This window comes from Odocoileus virginianus, chromosome 29, assembly GCF_023699985.2.
Source record: "Odocoileus virginianus isolate 20LAN1187 ecotype Illinois chromosome 29, Ovbor_1.2, whole genome shotgun sequence".
NCBI classification, from domain to species: domain Eukaryota; kingdom Metazoa; phylum Chordata; class Mammalia; order Artiodactyla; family Cervidae; genus Odocoileus; species Odocoileus virginianus.
In genome coordinates this window covers 24,083,106-24,103,893 of record NC_069702.1, presented here as the reverse complement: position 1 = coordinate 24,103,893, position 20,788 = coordinate 24,083,106, and the positions used below count along the sequence as shown (strand labels likewise).

Sequence of the window (20,788 nt, the reverse complement as noted above, 5' to 3'; positions counted from 1 at the left end):
ATTAGACGTGTGGATCTTGAACTTGGCGTTGCTTTATACCCAAGAGGGGGAACGCTGCTGGCATTGCTGTAGCTGTAACCACATAATGATTGTCCTTTCTTTTTTCCCCTCCCAAGTAGATCGATAGCATGTCCTCCATCCACTATATTCCAACTGCCAAATTATTTGTTCAAAGACGTTTATTGTATATTTATTTATTCTCTGACTCTAGCAGCTCAGAAATGGAATTTTCAGCTCCTATTCAGTACTGCTGTGATGCCCAAATTCTAATAGATCATGGTTTTGTGTTATTTGAGAAAATGAAAAATCAAACTGCAAATCTTTCCAGTAGAACATGTCATGGTTTCAAGAAGTCACTTGTGAATCTGAATGATTCTGCAAATGGAAACTAACCATGTGTTCTTTAATTCAGTATTAAAATTTTGCTTTTGCTTGTCATGTAGTATATAGCTTACTCAATATTTTTGGTTTTAATTTCTGTCGATTCCATAATCATTGCATGAGCATTCACCATCACTGAATGCTGGTGCTGGCGCTCCTAATTTTCCTTCTTTTAATTTATTATTATTTCTAACTTTTTTGTTTTGTTTTTTAACTTGCAGTGCAAGCTTCACATAAAGCCTGGCAAGCCAAGGATGGTCCGCATTCACCTGCTTTTGCAGTAATATTGTATCTCTGCCATCTGTGTCCTTTTATTTTGTTTTATTTTTATTTTTCCCCCTTCCCCAGACACCATATAACTATTAACTCATTTTGCTGAATGTTGTTGGGTGGTGGAAAATGAGAGAACAAGGGAGTCACAGCAAAAGCTATGTGCAGTGGGAATTTGTTTCTGGAAACGCAAATGACTTGCCGTTTATGCCTGTTCAGAGTGGCGGCAGCAAGCATGCCTGTCCTGTGACTCGTGTGTTGCTTGGGACCAAGGGAAGGAGGCTAAATTCCTCCATGTACGTCTGACAGGAAACTTCTCACCACCTCAGCAGCTGAACTGTAAACCTGAATGGCCCTGACAACTTGCTTTTCTTGATTATTCATCTCCATGATGGAAAGGCTCTGAACCCCTTCTGATTCTTCTCCTCACCTGCCCCAAACCAAGGTAGCTTTCTATGTAGGCAGAACGATGGGTGATAAACTTTACCTGACTTTTACCCTGGCATGGATTTTTTTTTTTATTATTACTATAATAACATTATTTGGCCTGGATTGTGGGTCTGTTCAGACTGGTTTGTCTCCTCTTATGGGTTTAAAAACATGTCTGAACCCCTATCTTAAGTCCTAGCCAAGTTGGACTGTAATAAGAAAACAGATTATATTTACTTGTGTCAGGGCAGCCTTGGTCCTGTCACAGATAGCCCTCTCCAAGGCTGATCATACAGCATTCTTAGTAGAAGAGTCTTCTACTAAGATTAATGGGCTTTCTGCAACCTGTTTGCTACTAACAATACCCCATCTTTTCATAAACACACCTAAATCTGCTCAGTAGGCTGAGGGCGAAGGCCTAATGACTGACTCCGGGATATCAGTGCTTCAAATAACATTTTTCAATAATTCTGGGGAGAAATTTTCCAGAAATATTTACCATCTGAGCCACCAGGGAAGCCCTAGAAATTTTCCAGAAATATTTAAAATAGAACATTTGTTATAAACTGTATCATCTTGCAGCACAAGTTTGAGGAGACTTTGTCATTTTAAGATAGAAATGGGAAGGGACATAACACAAACCCATGAGTCAAGAAAGCAGAAATCCAACTTCATCTCCCAATTTCCTTGCATGTTTTGATATTTGGCCAAAAGAGGGATGAAGGAATAGAACATCTGGTCTTTCAAATCCAGTTGTCTTGAAGGAATGGCCTCACCAAGACTCGCTCAACTGCCCTCTTCGTTTAAGACCCATCGCCCCATCAACAAGAATTAGGAATTAGTCACATTTCAGGACATAGACTACATATGCCAGATTTATATGGAAAGGAGCATACCTAATTTCTTTTCTATACTTTTCCTTCTTGAGGCTTATCCTTTCCGTTTCTTAATTACCCCCCTCCCCCCATAAAAACAAAACACTCCCAGCTTCTCTCTGACTCCATAGTCTCCAACTTCTTACTTGAAAGAGTAACATTTCTTATGAATCTGACCCTTCACCCCTGCGTTTTCCTTTTGGTTCTCCCTCGTCATCCATTAGATGGGCTTCCCAAGTGGCTCAGATGATAAAGGATCCACCTGTAATGCAGGAGACCCAAGTTCAATCCCTGGGTCGGGAAGATCCCCTGGAGAAGGGTCTTCATTAAGTCATATGTTAAGTCACACATTAAGTAAATAGAACACACACACACACTTAAAAAAAAATTTTTTTTTTTTAAATAGCCTCTAGTTGATTTCAGTAAATTTTTCAACCTTCTCTTTATCCTCAATGACACTTTTATGGGAAAGAAGGAATGAGCTTCCATGAACTGATTTAGGCTTAATTAGGCAAAGCAAGGAATCAGTTTTCATGGATGCTCAAACTAAGCTAGGATAGAAACTGCCCACCAGAAGCAGCAATAGAGGTATAAAGACAGGCTTTAGAAGCTCCTGGATCAATGTTTTTGCTTTTGTTTTTGAATGATTCTAGTCTGAAGCTAGCTGTGCTGCAGCCAAACGTTAGGTGGCATGCTGATTCTAACCGTGGGCTGAATTTGCTCAGACGCTGTGCCCCAGACGGAAGCTTGAATACTAGTGCTGTATGCTTGTTCCAACCATTGCTTGTGTGCGCATTTTTGTGCCTTGTAACAGGAAATACACTTCTAAATCCTAAGAATGCGTCTCTTGAAAATAACCATTTTACATGCATCGCTAAAGCCTTTTTAAAGTGAGCCCAACCATGAAAGGCATCCAGCTGACTTTTTGATTCCAAGATTGTTGATTGATTTTTTTTCCCCCCATTAAATTTTTCACAGAAAAACAAATCATGGAGAGTCAGGGAATAAAAAGTCAAAAGACACCTATAAAAGCTTTTTTTTTTTTTTAAACTGCGCTGCTCCTGAACTTTCTCCTGCCCCTGCTCCCTGGCCCTGTCTGGTTTGTTATTGCTGCCCTCTCTCCTTCCTGTATCTGCCTTTTTTCACAGTAGCCCATGGCTCTGCACGGAGTAAGTGATGCCCTCAAATCTAATTGGATATGCTTTCGCCTCTGCATGTAAGTACAGTAGTAAGAAACCTTTGAGATCTCTTTGGCTTTTTAATTAGAGAAACAAATGGGATAGGTGGAATTCTTTTTTTTTTTTTTTCCTGGATGGGGGTAGGGAGGTATTGGTTTGAGTAGCCTTTGTTTTCTTTTTTTTTAAAGAAAGAAAACTATATTTTCAATGGCTCACATTTATCTCTTTTTCACAAGAAACACAGAGATTTGACTTTTCCCTGGTGACAGTGTAGAAGTCAGAAATTACTAATCCTCGTCTGTGTTCTGCATAGCATTGTGGGTTCACTGGATAGTACAGAAGGTCCTTGGTTCTTTTTTGTTGTTGTTTTTGGTTGTGCCATGTGACCTGCAGGACTTCAGTTCCCTGACCAGGGATTGAACCTGAGTCCTCAGCAGTGAGAGCATGACGTTTTAACCACTGGACCCCCAGGGAAGTCCCAGAGGGTCCTTGGTTCTGACTGTGTAAGTAAAGCTACAATGAGAAACTACTACCTTCCACTAGAGAAAAACGAGAGAAAGTTTTTCTCCCTGTTACACTGCCTTTATGACGGCTTAGTTTTTTGGCGATCCTGGTTTAATGATCTTTGCCTTGTGCTAACTACTACCAGGGATCACCTCTTTTCTTTTTGCCAGGACAGCTCTTGCTGCCCCTTCCCCAGATCTTTCATTCAACCATTACGACCAGGCTTTTACTTCCTCTGGACTTTAGATACCTGTAACAGTTTTAAGAAGGATGTGATGGAAAAGCACTTATGAGAATTCGTGGGCAGTTGAGAGACTACCTTTTCCCAGCTTAGGCTCTTTATTAATTGGTGAAGGTTTTGTCCAGAAAGGACGCCTCAACCAGGGAACATTAAACATCACGCCAGGCACAGGTTACTCATCTTCCTTCCCTGCTTTGTGATCTCACCAGCAATAACACCTCATATCTTGTGCACCTCAAACAAATAGACTTGGTTTCCTCACTTTCTTGACATATCCATCAGTGTTTCATAATACAGACTGTTGAATCAGGTTTCCAGCTGTTACGACTCATGTCATACCGTCTCTGTGTGGTCCTACCAAAACTGTGCATTGAGATCCTTTGCTTTGCCATTCGCAAGTGTCTGAAGTTGTCAAGTCTCAACTTCCGGAAGTCTTGGTTCCATTGACAGGATACACATGTGCCGACTCTTTAGGGGGAAATGATGACGTACAAAGTCTAGATTGTATGTAGGTATGAAGGGAATTTTTAAAATAAATGGAAGATTAAGCTGTGAACAGCATTAGAACTTTGTCTATTCCTTAATTTTAAAATATGCTGATATGCCTTAAACTGTAGTTGTAGATCATTGTCATTTTGCTGTTGGAAAATAACCAATGTGTTTTTAAAACTGTTGTGTAATCTCCTTTCCGTGTTAATGCAGAATTGTCATATATGTAAACTGCATGTTAGACACTTGTCTTTTTTAAAAAACTAAAACAATTGTATTGGTGTGAAGCATATCATTTTTTTCAAGTATGAAAGTAATCCCGTAGCAAACTTGCTCAGTCATTTGGTGTCTGTGAAGGTAGGAGCGTGGTGGACAGGTAATCTATGCATATATCACTAGTGCCAAGAACATAAAGTGGGGGAAAATATATTTTTACCCAAACACTGTGTGCCCTTTTGTGAGTTCTTTTTAGTCACTGTTTGATATACAAATGTACACATGTTTATAATACTGGATAAAAGAAATAGGGATGAAAGAGCCTCATGCTTTCCTGCTTTGTCTGGACTTCAAATGCTACCATCTGGGCAGCACCAGCTCCTCCAAGATGCTTGCCACGTGGTGTTCTGTACTTCATACACCGTCTCTGCCACCCTGTGTCCCCCATCCCCATCCCCTTCTACCCCGATTAGCACCCCACTGCCCCGGCCGAGGCAGCCTCCGCTTCCTCGGCCTCTGGTGCCAGTTCTGCTGCTGCTGTTCCCCACCTCAACTGATCATCCCTTTACTGACACATCACTGTTCTTTCAGTCTGTTGTAGAGAAGCTCCTTTTTTTTTTTTTTTTTTTAAGAAAAAGCCTTTTAAGAATCAACTTTGAATCTGAACCTTTCTTTTTTCTCTTCTGTAGCTTCTTCTTTATGTAACCATCCTGTTGACAAGCCCTACTCTCTCCTAATGGACATAGAGCATTAGAAGAGCAGGAGCTGTCTGTTCACACGTGTTGGGGAAGAGTTACCTCATTTCCACCATCGCCTCCTGTTCTTTTAAAGTCTGGGTCAAATATTGCACTGCTGTTTGTATTTGTCAATGTCTGTTTACAGACCACTGCCCATAGTGGTTACTAAAATGACTTAATCATCACCAAAAACAGTAATAATAATACTCCTTAAAAGGAAATTGAGTGAAACCGAGAACTCGGGCCAAAACCCAAAGTAGCCATGTGTTGGGATCTTGCTTAGCTGTCATGTTCTTGAAGCTGCTGACCCAAGAACTCACGGACTGAAGACAGCCTGGACCTTAGTCTGAGGGTCCACAAACTTGATCTCATGTAAACTCCAGACCTCTATCCCATGAGCGACCTTCTGAACAGTCCCATCAGGACCCTCAACCATCCATCAGGTCATAAGATTGGGGCAACAATTTTCCTTCCTCTTGGTAGCTTGATGGGTTGTTTTGAAGTTTGGGGTATTTTTCTAAACATTTGATATTGCATGAACAAAGATGGCTGCAAGTTTTAAATTTGGAGTGTTCTATTGATACAATATTTTTATTTTTCAGCTGACCGTCTGCCTCTTGAGAGAGAGAAGTGGGCATCCTTCCTTTAAATTCAGGAACCATTGTTGTTTTATTTGACTCTTTCTGTTACCTGCATTCTATATATAAGTTTTTGGGATTTGGGATTCTGTTTTGGGGGGAAAAATTTTTTTTTTCTACTTAGCCAGTTTGTTTTTATGTATTGATTATTCAGACTTTGTTTTAGTATCAAAATTATGCCAATTTTAAGCTCAAGGGGAAAGTTAAGTGACATTTAAGCCACAGAATTGTGTTTAAGATGCTCTCCTCATCTCAAATACAGCAACAAATCCCAGTGCTGTCACTGGGATTTTGACCTGCAAGTCTTAATCATGTTTAAAATGTGCCAGTGTTGGGTAGGTGATTTTTCTGCCTCTGGGACTCAATTTATATTTAAAGGTACGTTAAAATAACTTTCTGGCCCATCCTTGCCTTTTTGTTTATTGTGAAGCTCTTCTTTACCACTTGTCCAGAGTTTGTGTGTCCTGGACCATGGAAACAAACCCCCAAGGACATATCCTGTCCCAGACAACAGGAGCGTTGTTAACAATGGTTCTCATCCACGCCTGCCAGTCAGCCAGGTGGCTTTCTCCACTCTGGTTGCCAAAAGAGAAAAAAAAAATTGCTGAAAACTGTTTAAAAGTACACCCACATGCAAACACACACTTCTGGCTGTTGAGTCAGTGATTTCTCATGCTGACTCATTTGTGATGGGCTGGATTCAGGGCTAGGTTATTCTGTTAGCAGTCACCTCTTAGGGGCAATTTTTGTAGTCAAGGTGCCATTTCCAAATTCATTTCTATTTTAAAGCATGAACATGCAATTTGCTACCTTTTCATTTCTTGTCAATAGTTTTTGCTTCCATCATTTTTCAGCCCCATAGTAGATGGATATTGGTTGCATGAGTTGTATTTGGTAAAAATCCTTAAGAGAGTTCCCCCCTTTATTTAAGAATGATAAACATATGCTTTGGTTGAAAGGTGAAATGATGAAGCAACAGTGCCTGCTTCTTGAATCATTTGATTCTTGGAAAGAGGTCATTTAGTCCAATTGGATAATACTGGCGAGAGGCTTCCTTTACTTAGACACTGTTATTAAATGCAACAAAATCAAGTTCATCTGAGCCATTAAATAGTTAAAATATGAGTCGAGAGTCGTCCCCTCCATATTACACTATAATCTGCAAGGATAGATATCTGCTAAGATGTGATCAGTGGTTTGACGGATGGATGGGTGGGTATCAACTCCTTAACATGCTACAGTATGACATATTATCAGTCTTGTAAGTTGAACACAGACAGCCTATTGTGTGAAACCACTGTAATTTCTCAGCACAGTAACTGGATTTATTTTTAAGCTCCTTTAAATATTTTAATATCAACTTTACCCTGTCACTCATTTTGAAAACAAATTTTGCATCAGATTGTAAAGACATTTTTTGAGCAATATTTAAAACTCAAATTAGGCAGTATTTTTGTCCTTAAGTAGAGAAATGTGTAATCTATTACTGCTGTTCCCCTTTTAGTCCTCAGGCTAGAGGAAGTGTAACGGTGACAGCGTAGTGGGAGGGGTGAGGGAACTGGCTCTTCCATCCAGGTTGGTTTCTGTTCAGTTATCTAGGAAGAGTGGATAACGGACAGCCCAGGTCAAGCACACAGCTAACCTCCATTTTACTTCAGGTGGTTCTTTTTCGCAAGTGTTGATAAAACTGGTAGGTTCTCAAGTTCTCTTGGCTGACCAACTAAGAGAGATGAAAAATAAACATTATTCGCTTTTCCTAAGCTAGATTGTTGAAAAGCAAGGAGAACTGAACCAGCTGAACCTATTTTGGTTAACAGGCTTTTTCTTTTTCATAGTCTTTTTTTTTTTCATAGTCTTCAAAAAAAAAAAAAAAAACCTCACTTCAGATACAGACTCTGCCTTATTGCTGAAAGTGTATCCTAGATGGTCTCTGAGATTGGCACAGCACATGTATAAAGGAGAAACCTGATCTTCTGAATTAGTATGCACTGAGCTAAGTCAGATAAAATTAGGTCATCAAGCCAATAGGCTTGACTGTACTTTTCCCCATCAACCTTACCTAATCTTCTTAGTTATTTTGACTTTTCTGCTCATCATTGTCCCGTATGGGTAAACAGTTCTGGACATCTGAAAACTAAGTACATAATTTTCACTGTACTTAAATGACAGTTCTATGAAAAACCTGTGCTTTGCAGATGACTGCCATCTTTCCACCTTGGAGACAGTGTTGGCAATGTGGCTCACTTAGGAGATCCTTGCACTTGAATCCTTAAGACCATGGTATTTGGTCCTTGTGATTGACACCATGCAGCTTTCAGATCAGTCTCTAGCCAACAAGTGGCAGCCTCAGGGCTGAATGTGTTGACATGAAAAGACTAATTGCAAGCCTGGGTATCTGCTCACCTCCTTTCCCAACCTTCCTGTTCTGACAGGTAGCTGTAAATAAATGAGATCTTTTGGTTATTAGTGGAACATCATGGGAGGTACAGATGAGGATTTCATGTCTGCCTCAAATCAGTTATTTGCAGTACTGTAAGGTGAAATGGCCTATCAGTCCACTACGGGAACTTTATTGGCACCAAAGAAAAGCTTTTTTCTTGGCAAATTATGGCACCAAGAGGCATGAAGCTATTACTTTAAGGTTGGTTCCTGTCCAAAAAAAATTTTTCTGTGTGTATGGCAGGGGGAGGATGCAGAATAGCATTCTACAAACTCTGCATAACCATGCCCTCTCTGCCACAGGGCTTTTAGAACGCTGAAGAGGTGCAGCTCCAGCTCTCCTTGCCCTTTCTTATATCCATCCGTTTCCCCCACCCTTCCCTTTCCCCAAATACTTTTACACTACACTAGGCTAACATTAGGCACTGGCTGTGTAGCCACACGCTATGAATTGCATGTATATACCTCATACAGCAAACTTTGGGAGTAAGAGGCAAGCCCTTTCTGGGCTAAACTGCAAGAGAGAGTATTCTGAAAAGCAAAACCACTCCTGCTTGCTTTTCAGTAGTTTAAGTTCACTGGCCTACTGTTGCGTAATGTAAGGTCCAAAGTTTTGACATTTGATCTGCCATGAAACTCATACTTTGAGTTGAGAGAAATGGAGAGGTTCAGCCTCCTGGAAACTGAAAAACCTAGAGTTATGTGCTGTCTTTAAACTTCTCCATCTGGTAGATGTTCTTGGTTACCTCTTAGAGCAGCTTTTCAATGATCCAGAGATGGCACAGGGACTTGACTACACATGGGTCTTACATCACGCAAACCACTGCAGGTCCCTGACTTAATATGGTTTGACCTTGTGATGGTGTGAGTGATACACATTAAGAAGAAACTGTAGTTCTGGATTTGGATCTTGTCTTAGGCTAGCCACATGCAGTACGGATACTCATTTTGCTGGGCAGTAGCAGCAAGCTGCAGCTCCTAGTCAGCCACACACTCATGAAAGAAAACAACTGATAGACTTACAACCATTGTTTTCCACTTAAGCGCAGGATTCAACAAATTCCATAGGATATCTGATTCTTGTGTTACAGAACAGGCTTTGTGTTAAATGGATTCAGCCCAACTGGAGGTTAATGTTAACTGTACTGAGCACTTCAGGTGGACTAGGTTCGTAAGTTATGGTGTTTAGTAGATTAAGTGCACAAAATGCATTTTCAATTTAAGGTTATTTTCAACTTATGAGTTTATCAAGATGTAACTCTGTTGTAAACAGAGGAAGGTCTGTAAACTTATTAATACGGTGAGGGGAAGCTCTCATTTTAACTCCTTGTTCCTAGCTTTACCATGTAAGCCTATACTTCCATCTTCTGTCCTATGATCGGTCAAATCCAACTGAAAATGAAAGCAGCAAGCTTTTGGGACTTGGCTATTTTCAAGTATTCCCAGTCAATTTCTAGGTTGCAGGACCAAACAACTTCACCGAATATTAGGATCTTTAATTTGTAGAATTTTGTTGTTGTTGAGACATTTTAGCCACATGTAAGTCCCAACATGGCAGATCTTGGTAATTTCCAATCAGTCCCACATGCACAGGCCTCCCATGGCTTAAGTGATGTGAACTTACAACTGCACATGATGCTGATGCTTAGCAACAAGAGGTGAGGGCTTAAACTGCTCATTCCCTCACAGTAAGCCCAGTTTCTCCCTGAAACTTAGAGATGTTGTTTTTCTAAAAGCACCATCTAGTGGCCAAAGCTCAAAATACTAATAAGCTTAGGAGACAGTCTCCTGTTAAGAGTTTATAGACTAATTTCAATAATTTGAGTCTTACATGTTAGATAAAACTTCATCATATCACAAAGATTTATATTTGATATGTCAGAAGCTGAACCTTGTTAAAAATTCTTGGCCTTGTGGCATTGGACAGTTTTCTAATCCTCAACCTGCTGTGTCCCAGGATGGTCATAAAGACACTGGCCAGTTATATCCCTTTCCAGTGGAAAACAGGCTTCCCATGATGATGGCTGAGCATCAGTGGCTTTAGTCACATTGTGCTGTTCTGGGCAGTAATGCTCAAGGACAACTTACTTTCTTGTTTCAAGAATTCCAAATGAGTAAAACCCAGGTAGAGAATAGGGAGCACACACACACACATATATGTATTGGTTCTAACAACATAGGAGAAAAGAAAGAATATTTTGGGGGCAGACACCAATGTCTTAGCTCTCTCGACAGTAGGAATGTAGGCTCAGATTCTCATCAGCTTGGCCAAGCAAGGAGCTACATTATAGTCGCTTTCAGAGCCAGAGGTACAGGGCCAGGGACATTTCTGACAAATCAGAATTGGAATTAGTCTTTTTAACTGGCATTTGAGAGTACTCTCCTTTCCTAGCCCTCCCCCCGACACTAAGACAAAAAAAAAAAAAAGTTCTTCACAGATCACCACCACCACCACCAATCCTGCAAAAGAGAATGAAGTAAATACCTGACTTCTCCCAGTATGAGCTTCAAGAGCTAGAGCACGCATGTTCACTTCTGTTGGAGGATTAGAGAGTAACTTATTAGAATTAAACTAATTTACCCCATCATGTTTATTCCCTTGCTGTTGCAGATCCTTCATGGAATAACAAGTTTTCTAACCACCAAGAGGTACCAGGCAATTGTGATCCCTAAAGCTCAAGTTTCCAAATATTGGAAGAGAACTGTGTGATGCCAAAATTTAAGTATTGTGGACAGGCTAGTGACAACAGTTTCCAGTAAAACAGGATCTAACAGTAGGAATCCTTAATGAGAAGGATTATTGAACAGTTCCTCACTGTTCAAGCATGTTTTGCTTTTTTCTGCCTTAATCCACAAGTTCAGGTCCCAGAGAACCAAAGTTCTGCAAGAGGTCTCTGGGATGGTGGCAGGGACATAAAACTGAAAGGGTGCGTGCTCAGAAGGGTCTGGTCTCCCAAGTACTATTGTTTAATTGATACAAGGGTTAAATAAGCTTTGAGGCACGAGACCTGGCAGCCTGACCATTGCAATTCAGTTTCCCATAAAAACAATACCTTTTTCCAAACTGACTTACCATCAGTTTTTGATTAGAAAGCCTCAAGATCAAAAAATTAAAATGTTTCTAACTTCTGTACAATCTGTAGCAACTGGACCACAAAGGAAATATTCTGATTCTAGACTCAATATTATCCATAGATTTCTACGTAACAAAAATATTCATTTAAGTGGAGGAGGGGATGGAGGGATTAAATGCCATTTATTTTAATGATGAGCATGTGCAGTTGTAGACTTCTTGAAGCTCCCACAACTGAGGTGAATTAAGGAACAGAACCAGATGAATACTAGGAAAAGTGGGATTTTGTTTTAATGTGTATTTGCAAAGTCAGCCTCATGCTATCTTCACTCTCTGTACTTCGATGTCAGAAGACATTTCCCCCTTGATTGGACTGTAGCAGGTAGCCAACCCTACTACAAGAATTTAAGCCAAATGCAGACTGGAGAATACTTGTGCTCTGCTAAACCAGAGCAAAATCAGTGGGTTTAAAAAAGACAGGTTATCTAGACATAGGAAATGCCTGCCCTCACAGTTCCTTAAGCTAAGAATTTACCATTTGGAAGGTCACAGTCCACCAGTTAGAAAATGTTAGGAAAAATTATGTCAAACCCTAAACTCAGTCACATTTAAATCCCCCCCTTTATGTTTTATTTTCTGCAAGCATATTAGTATTTCTGTCATCTTCTGTAGTTGAAATAGCAGTGCTTAACCATCAAGAATTTGTACCTCTTCACAAGCAGAAAAAAAAGATAAAAAGGTTAAGGACAACGTTTATTGCTACCAGTGGCTTTTATCATCAGTACATGGTTCTGACTGCAATACCTTCTTTAGACTGCACAGGGAGCTCAGAATCCAGAAGTCATTAAGAGAAATACAGATAGGCTGGAGAGGCAGGGGGTTAACTGATCAAGAAATACAAGTAGGCTGGGGAGACAAGGGGATTAAATGATCAAGAAATACAGGTAGGCTGGGGAGGCAGGGGGTTAACTGATCAAGAAAAATCCTAATAATGGCTTAACATAAAACTAGGGCACTGAATTCAGTTAATACACGTTACAGATCCCAATCACAGAGCTGCCCCAACATCTAGTCTCTCCTGCTGATTATAAATGAGTGAACTGAGCAGTTTAAAAAACCTAACTTTAGTTGTTACATGCTTCTTTGGTGAGCACCTGGATATAGTCTTTACCACAAATTTTTACACAAATGTCAAAAATGCTTTCAACAAACCTAAGAGTGTCTTATTAAGCACGTGCCACTTTAAGCTTCAAAGATAAACAAAAACTGAAAATAATTTTATTTCCAAACTCTAGAAATTGAAAGGAGACAAAAATCAACAATGGTAACAGGAGTCCTTTTTACCACCTGATTCATATGGGGCAATTTTGAAGTACCTTTTCCAGATTAATTTAAATTTGAATCATGGATTAAACACGGCTGTCACACTGAAGTTCACTAAATTGCTAAAAATAAATTTTGAGGGTTTCCTCATCAGCGGAAGTCAGGCTATAGATCAACATGCATTAAAATTCATTTAGTATTCAAAGAAGCAAGCAAAAAGCTAGAGGAAAATTAAATCAGGATTCTGGGACAAGGTTTGCTAGCTAGGAATTCTGGAATTAAAAAAACAACACTGAACGTGAGTTTCTGACACAAGGCAACCTACACATTACAGTTTAGCAGAGAAAAGGGGAGAATTGACAAATACCACAAAGGAATTTTTTACTTAAAATTTTTTTGATCTTAATTTTAGACTTTTTTTTTGGTCTTTAAGTGCTTAAATATTGTTGAATTATAATTAGTCATACAAATCAACTGGGTTTTTTTCTCTGGCTCGTTTCAAATCAGCCTGAAAAGATATATACCTTATTACATAGCCTATCCTGGTTTTCCATGCTCCCCTCCCCAGAGTCGTCTACCTTAGTTTGCACTTGAAGCTAACCCTTGCTGCTACATGACAGAAACAGGCTGCAGAGGCGGACAAGGAGAAGCCTGTCCCTCTTGCCGTGATAGATCAGTGCCACACACAGAACCCACACTTTCTGAAGCGTTCTCTTCATTATAGAGCCGTTTGATCCCATCATAGAAGTCGTCCACTTCCATTTCCTCCACTTTGCGTTTAGCAGAGGCATACTTGCACCCATTGGCAGCTGGGAGATGGTGGCAGAAGGCTGCTGGACCTCTGACTGGCACTTCTGGTTTGCTGTTGTCCTTGGAGAAGTCTGGGCCTGGGACAGAGGAGGGGTGTAATCTGAACACTCCTCTGTCACAGGTCACCAGGGTGTGCTTGAGGGGACGGTAGACATAAACGGAATTTAGAGGCAGGGAAGACTGCAGAGTAGAAAGGTGATGTGCCACAAGCTCCCGACAGTGGATCAGCTGGGAGCTATCCATCTGAGCCAGGGGAGAAAAAAAAATTATCAGTGGAGGTGGCTCTGTCATTTCTGGTAGCCACTTTTTCTCCTCATGCCCTCTCCCCCAAGGCTTCTCTCCTCACATCTTTTACCTCCAACTCATCTAATTCCTCCAGCCTAACCCATCGTTTTTAGAATTTGTGTCCAGATCTGTATTTACAATATAAACCACTTTGGAACTTGAATTCTGTATTTGCAATTATATGCTGGACAGCTTCATGAAAGCAGAAATTACTCTCTTTTTTTTCACTGATATATATCCAACATCTGATTTTTGTTCAGGCTACCTCCCCTGTCCAGAAGGCCTTTCACCTCACCCTCTTTGCCTCCTCCAACCTCTTTAGTGAAGACCAACATACAGATAATAGATTTACATATATACTCCCTTTTATATTATAGAGATACATATTATATATGTGTGTGTGTATACACACACATATACTCCCTTTTATATATATTATAAAGATACATATTATATATATGTGTGTGTGTGTATACACACACACACACACCCCCTTTTATATATATTAAAAAGATACATATTATATAGGGGTGTGTGTGTGTATACACACACACACAGACTCCCTTTTACATATATTATAAAGATACATATTATATAGGTGTGTGTGTATACACACACACATATACTCCCTTTTATATATATTATAAAGATACATACTATATATGTGTGTGTGTGTATACACAGACACACACACATACCCCCTTTTATATATATTATAAAGATACATACTGTATATGTGTGTGTGTGTGTGTGTATACACACACACATATACCCCCTTTGGGCTCTAAAAGTAAACAATCTGCCTACAATGCAGAAGACCCGGGTTCAGTCTCTGGGTCAAGAAGATCCCCTGGAGAAGGAAATGGCAACCCACTCCAGTATTCTTGCCTGGAGAATCCCACGGACAGAGGAGCCTGGTGGGCTACAGTTCATGGGGTCGCAAAGAGTCAGACACAATTAAGTGACTAACACTTTCAGTGTATAGATAAACAGAATCCATTTAGAATTTAGAGAAGCAGCCAGAGGCAAGAAAAAATTTAAATAAGGGACAGCTGTTTGGCTTAAGAATTTTGAACAACTTTCTTTTTTTTAAACAGAGTAAATGAGAACATTTGACAAGCTGTATTTCTGTCGCAAACAGCAGGCTTGACAGCACTAGCAGAAAACATTTTTGCTAAGATTTTTGTTTAATGAGGAAGTTTCACTAACTCCTTCTTATCCTTCAGGATAATTCAGGTATCAGTCCTTTTTGAAGCCACCCCTGACTTCCCTTATCCCTCCCAAACCCCAGGATCATCTGTTTTTGTATCAATCTGTTATCATACTTAATACACTATATTAGAATAGTCTATTTAACCATTTATGCTTTTCTACTACAGACTACAAGATCCCAAGAGGTAGCCACTGTATCAGATCCACTTTTGTTTCTAGCACCAATGACTGTACATGGAAGGCCTTCAAAATCTTGTGATAAAGTCTCATTCTGCCTTACTTTCCCTACAATTATAACTTTAGTCAAAATTCTTCTACAGCATATATTTCTCCCTATTTAAATTAATTCCTCAGCACCCCAAGGGCCTACCAGAAATGATCTAACTTCTTTAGTTTGGTATTAAGAAGGCTCTCCACAATCTGACCCAACCTTCTTTTCCTGTCTTGTGTGAGCTGTGTGCTCAGTCATGTCCGACTCTTTGCAACTCCATGGGCTGTAGGCCCCAGGCTCCTCTGTCCACGGAACTTTTCAGGCAAGAATACTGGAGTAGGTTGCCATTTTCTTTTCCAGGGGATCTTCCTGACTCAGGGATCGAACCTGAGTCTCCTGTATTGGCAGGCATATTCTTTACCACTGCACCACCTGGGAAGCCTTTCCAGTCTTACTTCCTCCTAACATATCCCAATTTGTGCTCTGTATTCCTGCCAAACAAACATGCTCTCTACTCTGCACAAACCTTGCCCTTTCTTACTTTACCCTTGCTCATCCTCACATTGAAACTGTATTATGTATTCCTTCCAGGTCTGGCTCACTGCCATCACCTCCAGAAGTCTATCTTGACTAACTACCAGTGATCACTCTCCAGGCTTATGTATTCTATAGGTATCATTGGACATTTCTCAACCAATTCTTATTCACACCTAAAAAAAACCCTGTAGCACACAGTATGACTTTGCAAAACCACAGAGAAAATAAAGGAAAATAACATGCTCTGCAAGAACATATTTGGTGTCAAAACTATTTTTATCTCTAAATATACTCCTTGCTGGAACTTCCCCTGCAGTCCAGTGTTAAGACTCCACCTTCCCATGCAGGGGGTGACAGTTCAATCCCTGGTTGGGGAACTAAGGTCCCATATGCCACAGGGTGGTGTGGCGAGAAATTTTAAAATAATCATAAAATGCATTAAAAGAAACTCATTATTTGTTACCAGAAACTATATATGAAAATGACCATTTTTCATATCTATTTTGTTCACCAATTTTTCCCCTAGTTTGAAAGGCTAACACCCTAACAGGCAAGATATTATTAACTAGTACTCGAATTTCTTTTCCTCTCTTAAAATAACTTTCAAGAGTATAACTGTAGGCTATGGCTTATCATGTCCCAGGGATGTGAAATGAGCTAAGCCATGCTAAAAATAGCGGAATGGAACTTCCCTGGTGGTCCAGGGGCTAAAAAGACTCTGTGCTCCCAATGCAGGAGGCCTGGGTTTGATCCCTGGTGAAGGAATTAGATCCCACATGCCGCAAATAAGCCCTGGTGCAGCCAGATTAAAACCAAAAACACAGTGGAACAAAGCGCAGAGGAAAGAGATGGGGCTTCCGAGTTCTTAAGGCGCCTGGCACCCTAGGCCAGGACCCCACTTCCTCAAGTAGCCTACAAGAGAGGCAACAGGGAGAAAGGAATTCGGATATGGAAAGAAGACTACAGTGTAACAAAATTTTCTAAAAAGTAAGTACCCGGTTTATTGTGTTGTTCTTCAACAAATGAATGACACTTAATGGCCTAGAAAAGTAAAAATAACACAAATATTCTAATGCCTTAGTCACAGGGCATAGTACCACAGAAGCAGCCTGAAAAAAAAAAACATGTTTTTCAAGTAAAAAGACTATGTCACTAAAAACTTTCTCTGTGGAAGTAGTAAGTAAATAGGGAGTTATATTTAGTGAGGACTGGCAGAAAATGGGGCTAGAAAGACACTGAAGGTTTTGAAAACTAATAGCACCTAATGAAGCTTCGCAGGCGGGGCAGTGGTAAAGAATCCGCCTGCCAGTGCCAATGCAAGAGGCAGGTTTGATCCCTGGGTCGGAAAGATCCCTTGGAGTAGGAAATGGCAACCAACTTCAGTACTGCCTCGAAAGTTCCATGGACAGAAGAAAGAGCCTGGCAGGCTATATCCATGGGGTCAGAAAGCGCTGGACATGACTGAGCATGCACGCACACAGAGATCAGCTAATAATGGTCCACCCAAGTTAAATCCTCTGTCCAAAGTAATACATCAACATAAATTCCTTTTACTGCAACCTGAGTTTGTTCTAAGAAAATAAAATAATATGGCCCTTGCTGAGATACAGTGGAGGAAACAAAATAAGCATATACACTGGAATTACTGCAACTTTAGACACCAGACAAGTTCTCTGTCATAGAATGATTTAAAATGAACAAGTTCTATTTGCAGAGTGTCAAGAGAACACTTACTGTTATTTTTCAAGAGGACCATCTCCCCCAATTCAAATATGGTAACTATTTTAAAGTATCCCTTGCTAGAAAAAGAAACAGAACTGTAATTCAGCTCACCAAGGAGGTAAGGCAAATAGCCTTGAACGTTTACAGAGCAGACATCCCAACAGGTTACTGATGGGAAAAGGGGCATCAAAATAGCATGATAGAACTGATTCAGATGGACCCATTAGGTTCGGTGGATAGCATAAAGCCCTGTAAATACCTAGTGCCATAAGGAGTCAGACTCAAGGTACCTTCAAGAAGGACTAGAAGACCCTGGTGGGGAGGGCCTGCTTCTTGAACTCCATACTCTTACACTGCACCACAGAGGTAAACGTATACTTTGACTAGGGAACTTGCTTAGGGACAAGAAGACCACCATGCTATCTGGGGAGATTTAACATCCTGAGATAAAAGGCAGACTGCATCAATCAGAAAGAGGAGAACATGAGTACAGCCACAGAAGCAGAGCAATGAGAGGAGTAAGAAGAAAGGGTTAGCCAGCTCAGAATGACGACCAATAGGCAGCACAAGAGAGAAGAAGGGTGGTGGTGGAGGCAGTAGCGCGGGACGAGGGGACCAGAAGAGACAGGAGAAAGCTTGCCTTTCAAGCCAGGAAACACTCCCTGTACTTTGTCTGAAGTCCAGAGGGGACATAGGCAGAGCTGGTGACAATGGGCCCCCTGACAGCATGGATGCCTGTGATGGACCAACAGCAGTCCTCTCAAACCACGACACTGGGAAACACGTCAGAAGTAATTCTGGCACCATCTTGCCAATCTGATGCAAGAACTTCCTATACAACAACCAGAAATCCAGGAGGAGTATCTGATACTACTATGGCTTTGTCACAGGTCTAATTACAAAGATACTAGACTTGGTGTTCCTATGTGAACAGAGGTGAACTTAGCAAAGATAACTGAGTGTAAAAGAATAAAGAGCCACTCATATTTGGGCCTGGAGAAGGCAATGACTGCCCACTCCAGTATTCTTGCCTGGAGAATCCCATGGACAGAGGAGCCTGGCAGGCTACAGTCCATGTGGTTGCAAAGAGCTGGAGACAACTGAGCAACTAAGCACAGATTTGGGCCACTAGGATTTCAGAGAATTGCTAAGACCAGGTCTCAAACTCTCTGAAGTTCTGTGATCTTACGTGTGTTTTTAACTGTCTTCCTCATTATAACTTGATTACTACATGGAGCAGAGACTTTTTCTGGAATCACTGTAGCCCCAATGCCTTGACCATAGATTTCTCAATAAATGTAACATAACTTTATACATATATAAGAGACTGGAACAGTCATTTTCAAACTATGTCCAATCAGCTTATGAAAGGGGAAGAGGCCATGTTGAATAGGACTGCATCTGATAGGCTTCTGCCCCAAACACATATTACAAAGTAACAGTTTACTACCTAGGATTTTGGGATTGTGTGTGTACAAGATTTGGGGGGAGGGGAGTGAGGAAGAGTTCTATTTCTAAAGAAAACTCTGAAAACCACTGGACTGCAATCTTCAAGATTTTTATGGTATGGATAAAGCACTGGGGTTCTTCCAGTTTTCTTTACTACTAAGTTTTGTGTGTCTCTGAGAAAGTCCCAAGTTCTTTGGGCTGCAGCTATAAGATAAAGGAGCTGAATGATCTGATTTTTAAGAAGGTTCCTTCAAATTCCAAGCTTATAATACCTGGGGAGAACAGTTTGGTGAACACTTTCTTTCAGCACCAGAAGGCTTATAATAGAGAATAAGCAGATTCTCTACTGTTCTTCAATAGAGAACAAGCCATCAAAGCTACAGAATATACATGCTATTTACAATATTCTTATTATTTACAGTTCAAAGCTTGTCCTTTCTCAGTGCTAGTAATTCTTCATATAGCAAATCTTCTCTGCACTAACTTGGAAACAGCACAGAGTCACAGAGGCATTTAGAGATATGTCCTTCATTCCAGTAAAGATGGAAAATGTAGGAGTTTCTCTTAATGTTTCCCCACTTCCACAGTCTAATGTAAATGATTAACATTTAACTTCCTTTCCCAACACTCAAGGGAGGCAGAGTAAGTGCTCTGTGTCACACTATTCACTTAAGCGGTAGTTTTTGATGTTAGTTTCTAAAAATTCTCACTAAATAGCAACTATCTCCCAGGGTTTATTTTCACTGTAGCATTATTTCAATAGAAAAAAACATTTCTCAATTATTTCAATCTAACATATGCAAGTAAAAGAAGGTATCTCCTTGTAAGGAGAAATAGCCTGTGTTACACTAACATCTTGTGTCCAGGGAAGGAAAACTGAGCTATTCTAAAACAGAATAAAACACATAGTTGATATATTGCTCTGACCACCATCATCATTCTTTTTATGAAAAGACAGCCCTTCTCTGCTCACAAATGAAAGCATGAAATTCTCAGAGCCGAGATGCTGCCCTGAAATATGTTTTATATATCTGCTAACTTTTTTTTTTGTCTGTTAGCTTTTATGGCTTGTTATCTATCAACTATAACTGTCTTACAAAATACCAAATTCAAATATTATTCTCATTTTTCTTTTATGGAATTCTTTAATAAGTTTTATCAGCTCAAAGACTGCAGCTGTTTGCTGAAGTTGGTTTTATATTACATAACATTTTTAAGCTCAGAATTTAGCAGCCTCTTCTCTAAATAAAATTTAATAAATCAAAATAAGTATTGCCAAATGAGAATAAACAGGGACATATAAAAGGGAAACTATGCTCATAAGTCTTATTATGGACTCAGCTGGCTAAGGGGTATGGTTTGCAGCAGATCCAAACTCGTAGGTTCCATTTAGTGACATGAACAGAACCAGTAAGGATCCTCTCCAAATAGTTGCTAACAGAGTAACCATTACTAACTTTTCATTTGAATTTCAAATTTTCATTTGAATGATAATTTTCTCCACTAAATTTTTAGTTTTTATATAGATAGTTGATAAAATTCTAACTAACCTCAAACATTTTATATCAATTTGCAGATAAAGCTACTCACCAACCTTAGGCAACTACTTCAGAAAGTCCTAGAACTTCAGGAATATACTTTCTATTTGCCAAATACTTCCTTCTCTAGCCAACAATAAATTATCTGCTTGTCTAAAAAGCAACTTCTTGCAGTTTATGTTTTTGCCTTATCTTTTTAAAAAAACGAGTAAACTACAAAAGTACTGTAAT

The 20,788-nt window shown here is 39.9% G+C and overlaps 2 protein-coding genes across 9 annotated transcripts in view; one reads left to right on the top strand and one right to left on the bottom strand.

Moving 5' to 3' along the window:
- Positions 1 to 6,362, top strand: part of SEPTIN11 (septin 11) — a 94,264-nt gene extending 87,902 nt beyond the window's left edge. The window contains exons 10-11 of one of the 8 annotated variants that reach the window (XR_011484585.1): positions 603 to 3,171; positions 5,923 to 6,362. Coding sequence is in view for 7 of the 8 variants with exons in the window: in XM_020894683.2 (XP_020750342.1) it covers positions 3,104 to 3,128 (25 nt within the window). In the remaining variant the exon portion in view is untranslated. Of the gene's footprint in view, positions 1 to 602; positions 4,809 to 5,272 lie in introns of those variants that run through there. The other 7 variants (XM_070458264.1, XM_070458263.1, XM_020894683.2 and 4 more) reach the window with 7 other exon arrangements.
- Positions 6,363 to 12,210: 5,848 nt separating this feature from the next.
- CCNI (cyclin I) overlaps positions 12,211 to 20,788 on the bottom strand; it is a 37,061-nt gene continuing 28,483 nt past the window's right edge. Inside the window, exon 7 of the mRNA XM_020894687.2 lies at positions 12,211 to 13,846. Within this exon, the coding sequence (XP_020750346.1) occupies positions 13,403 to 13,846 (444 nt within the window). The 3' untranslated portion in view covers positions 12,211 to 13,402. The remainder of the gene's footprint in view (positions 13,847 to 20,788) is intronic.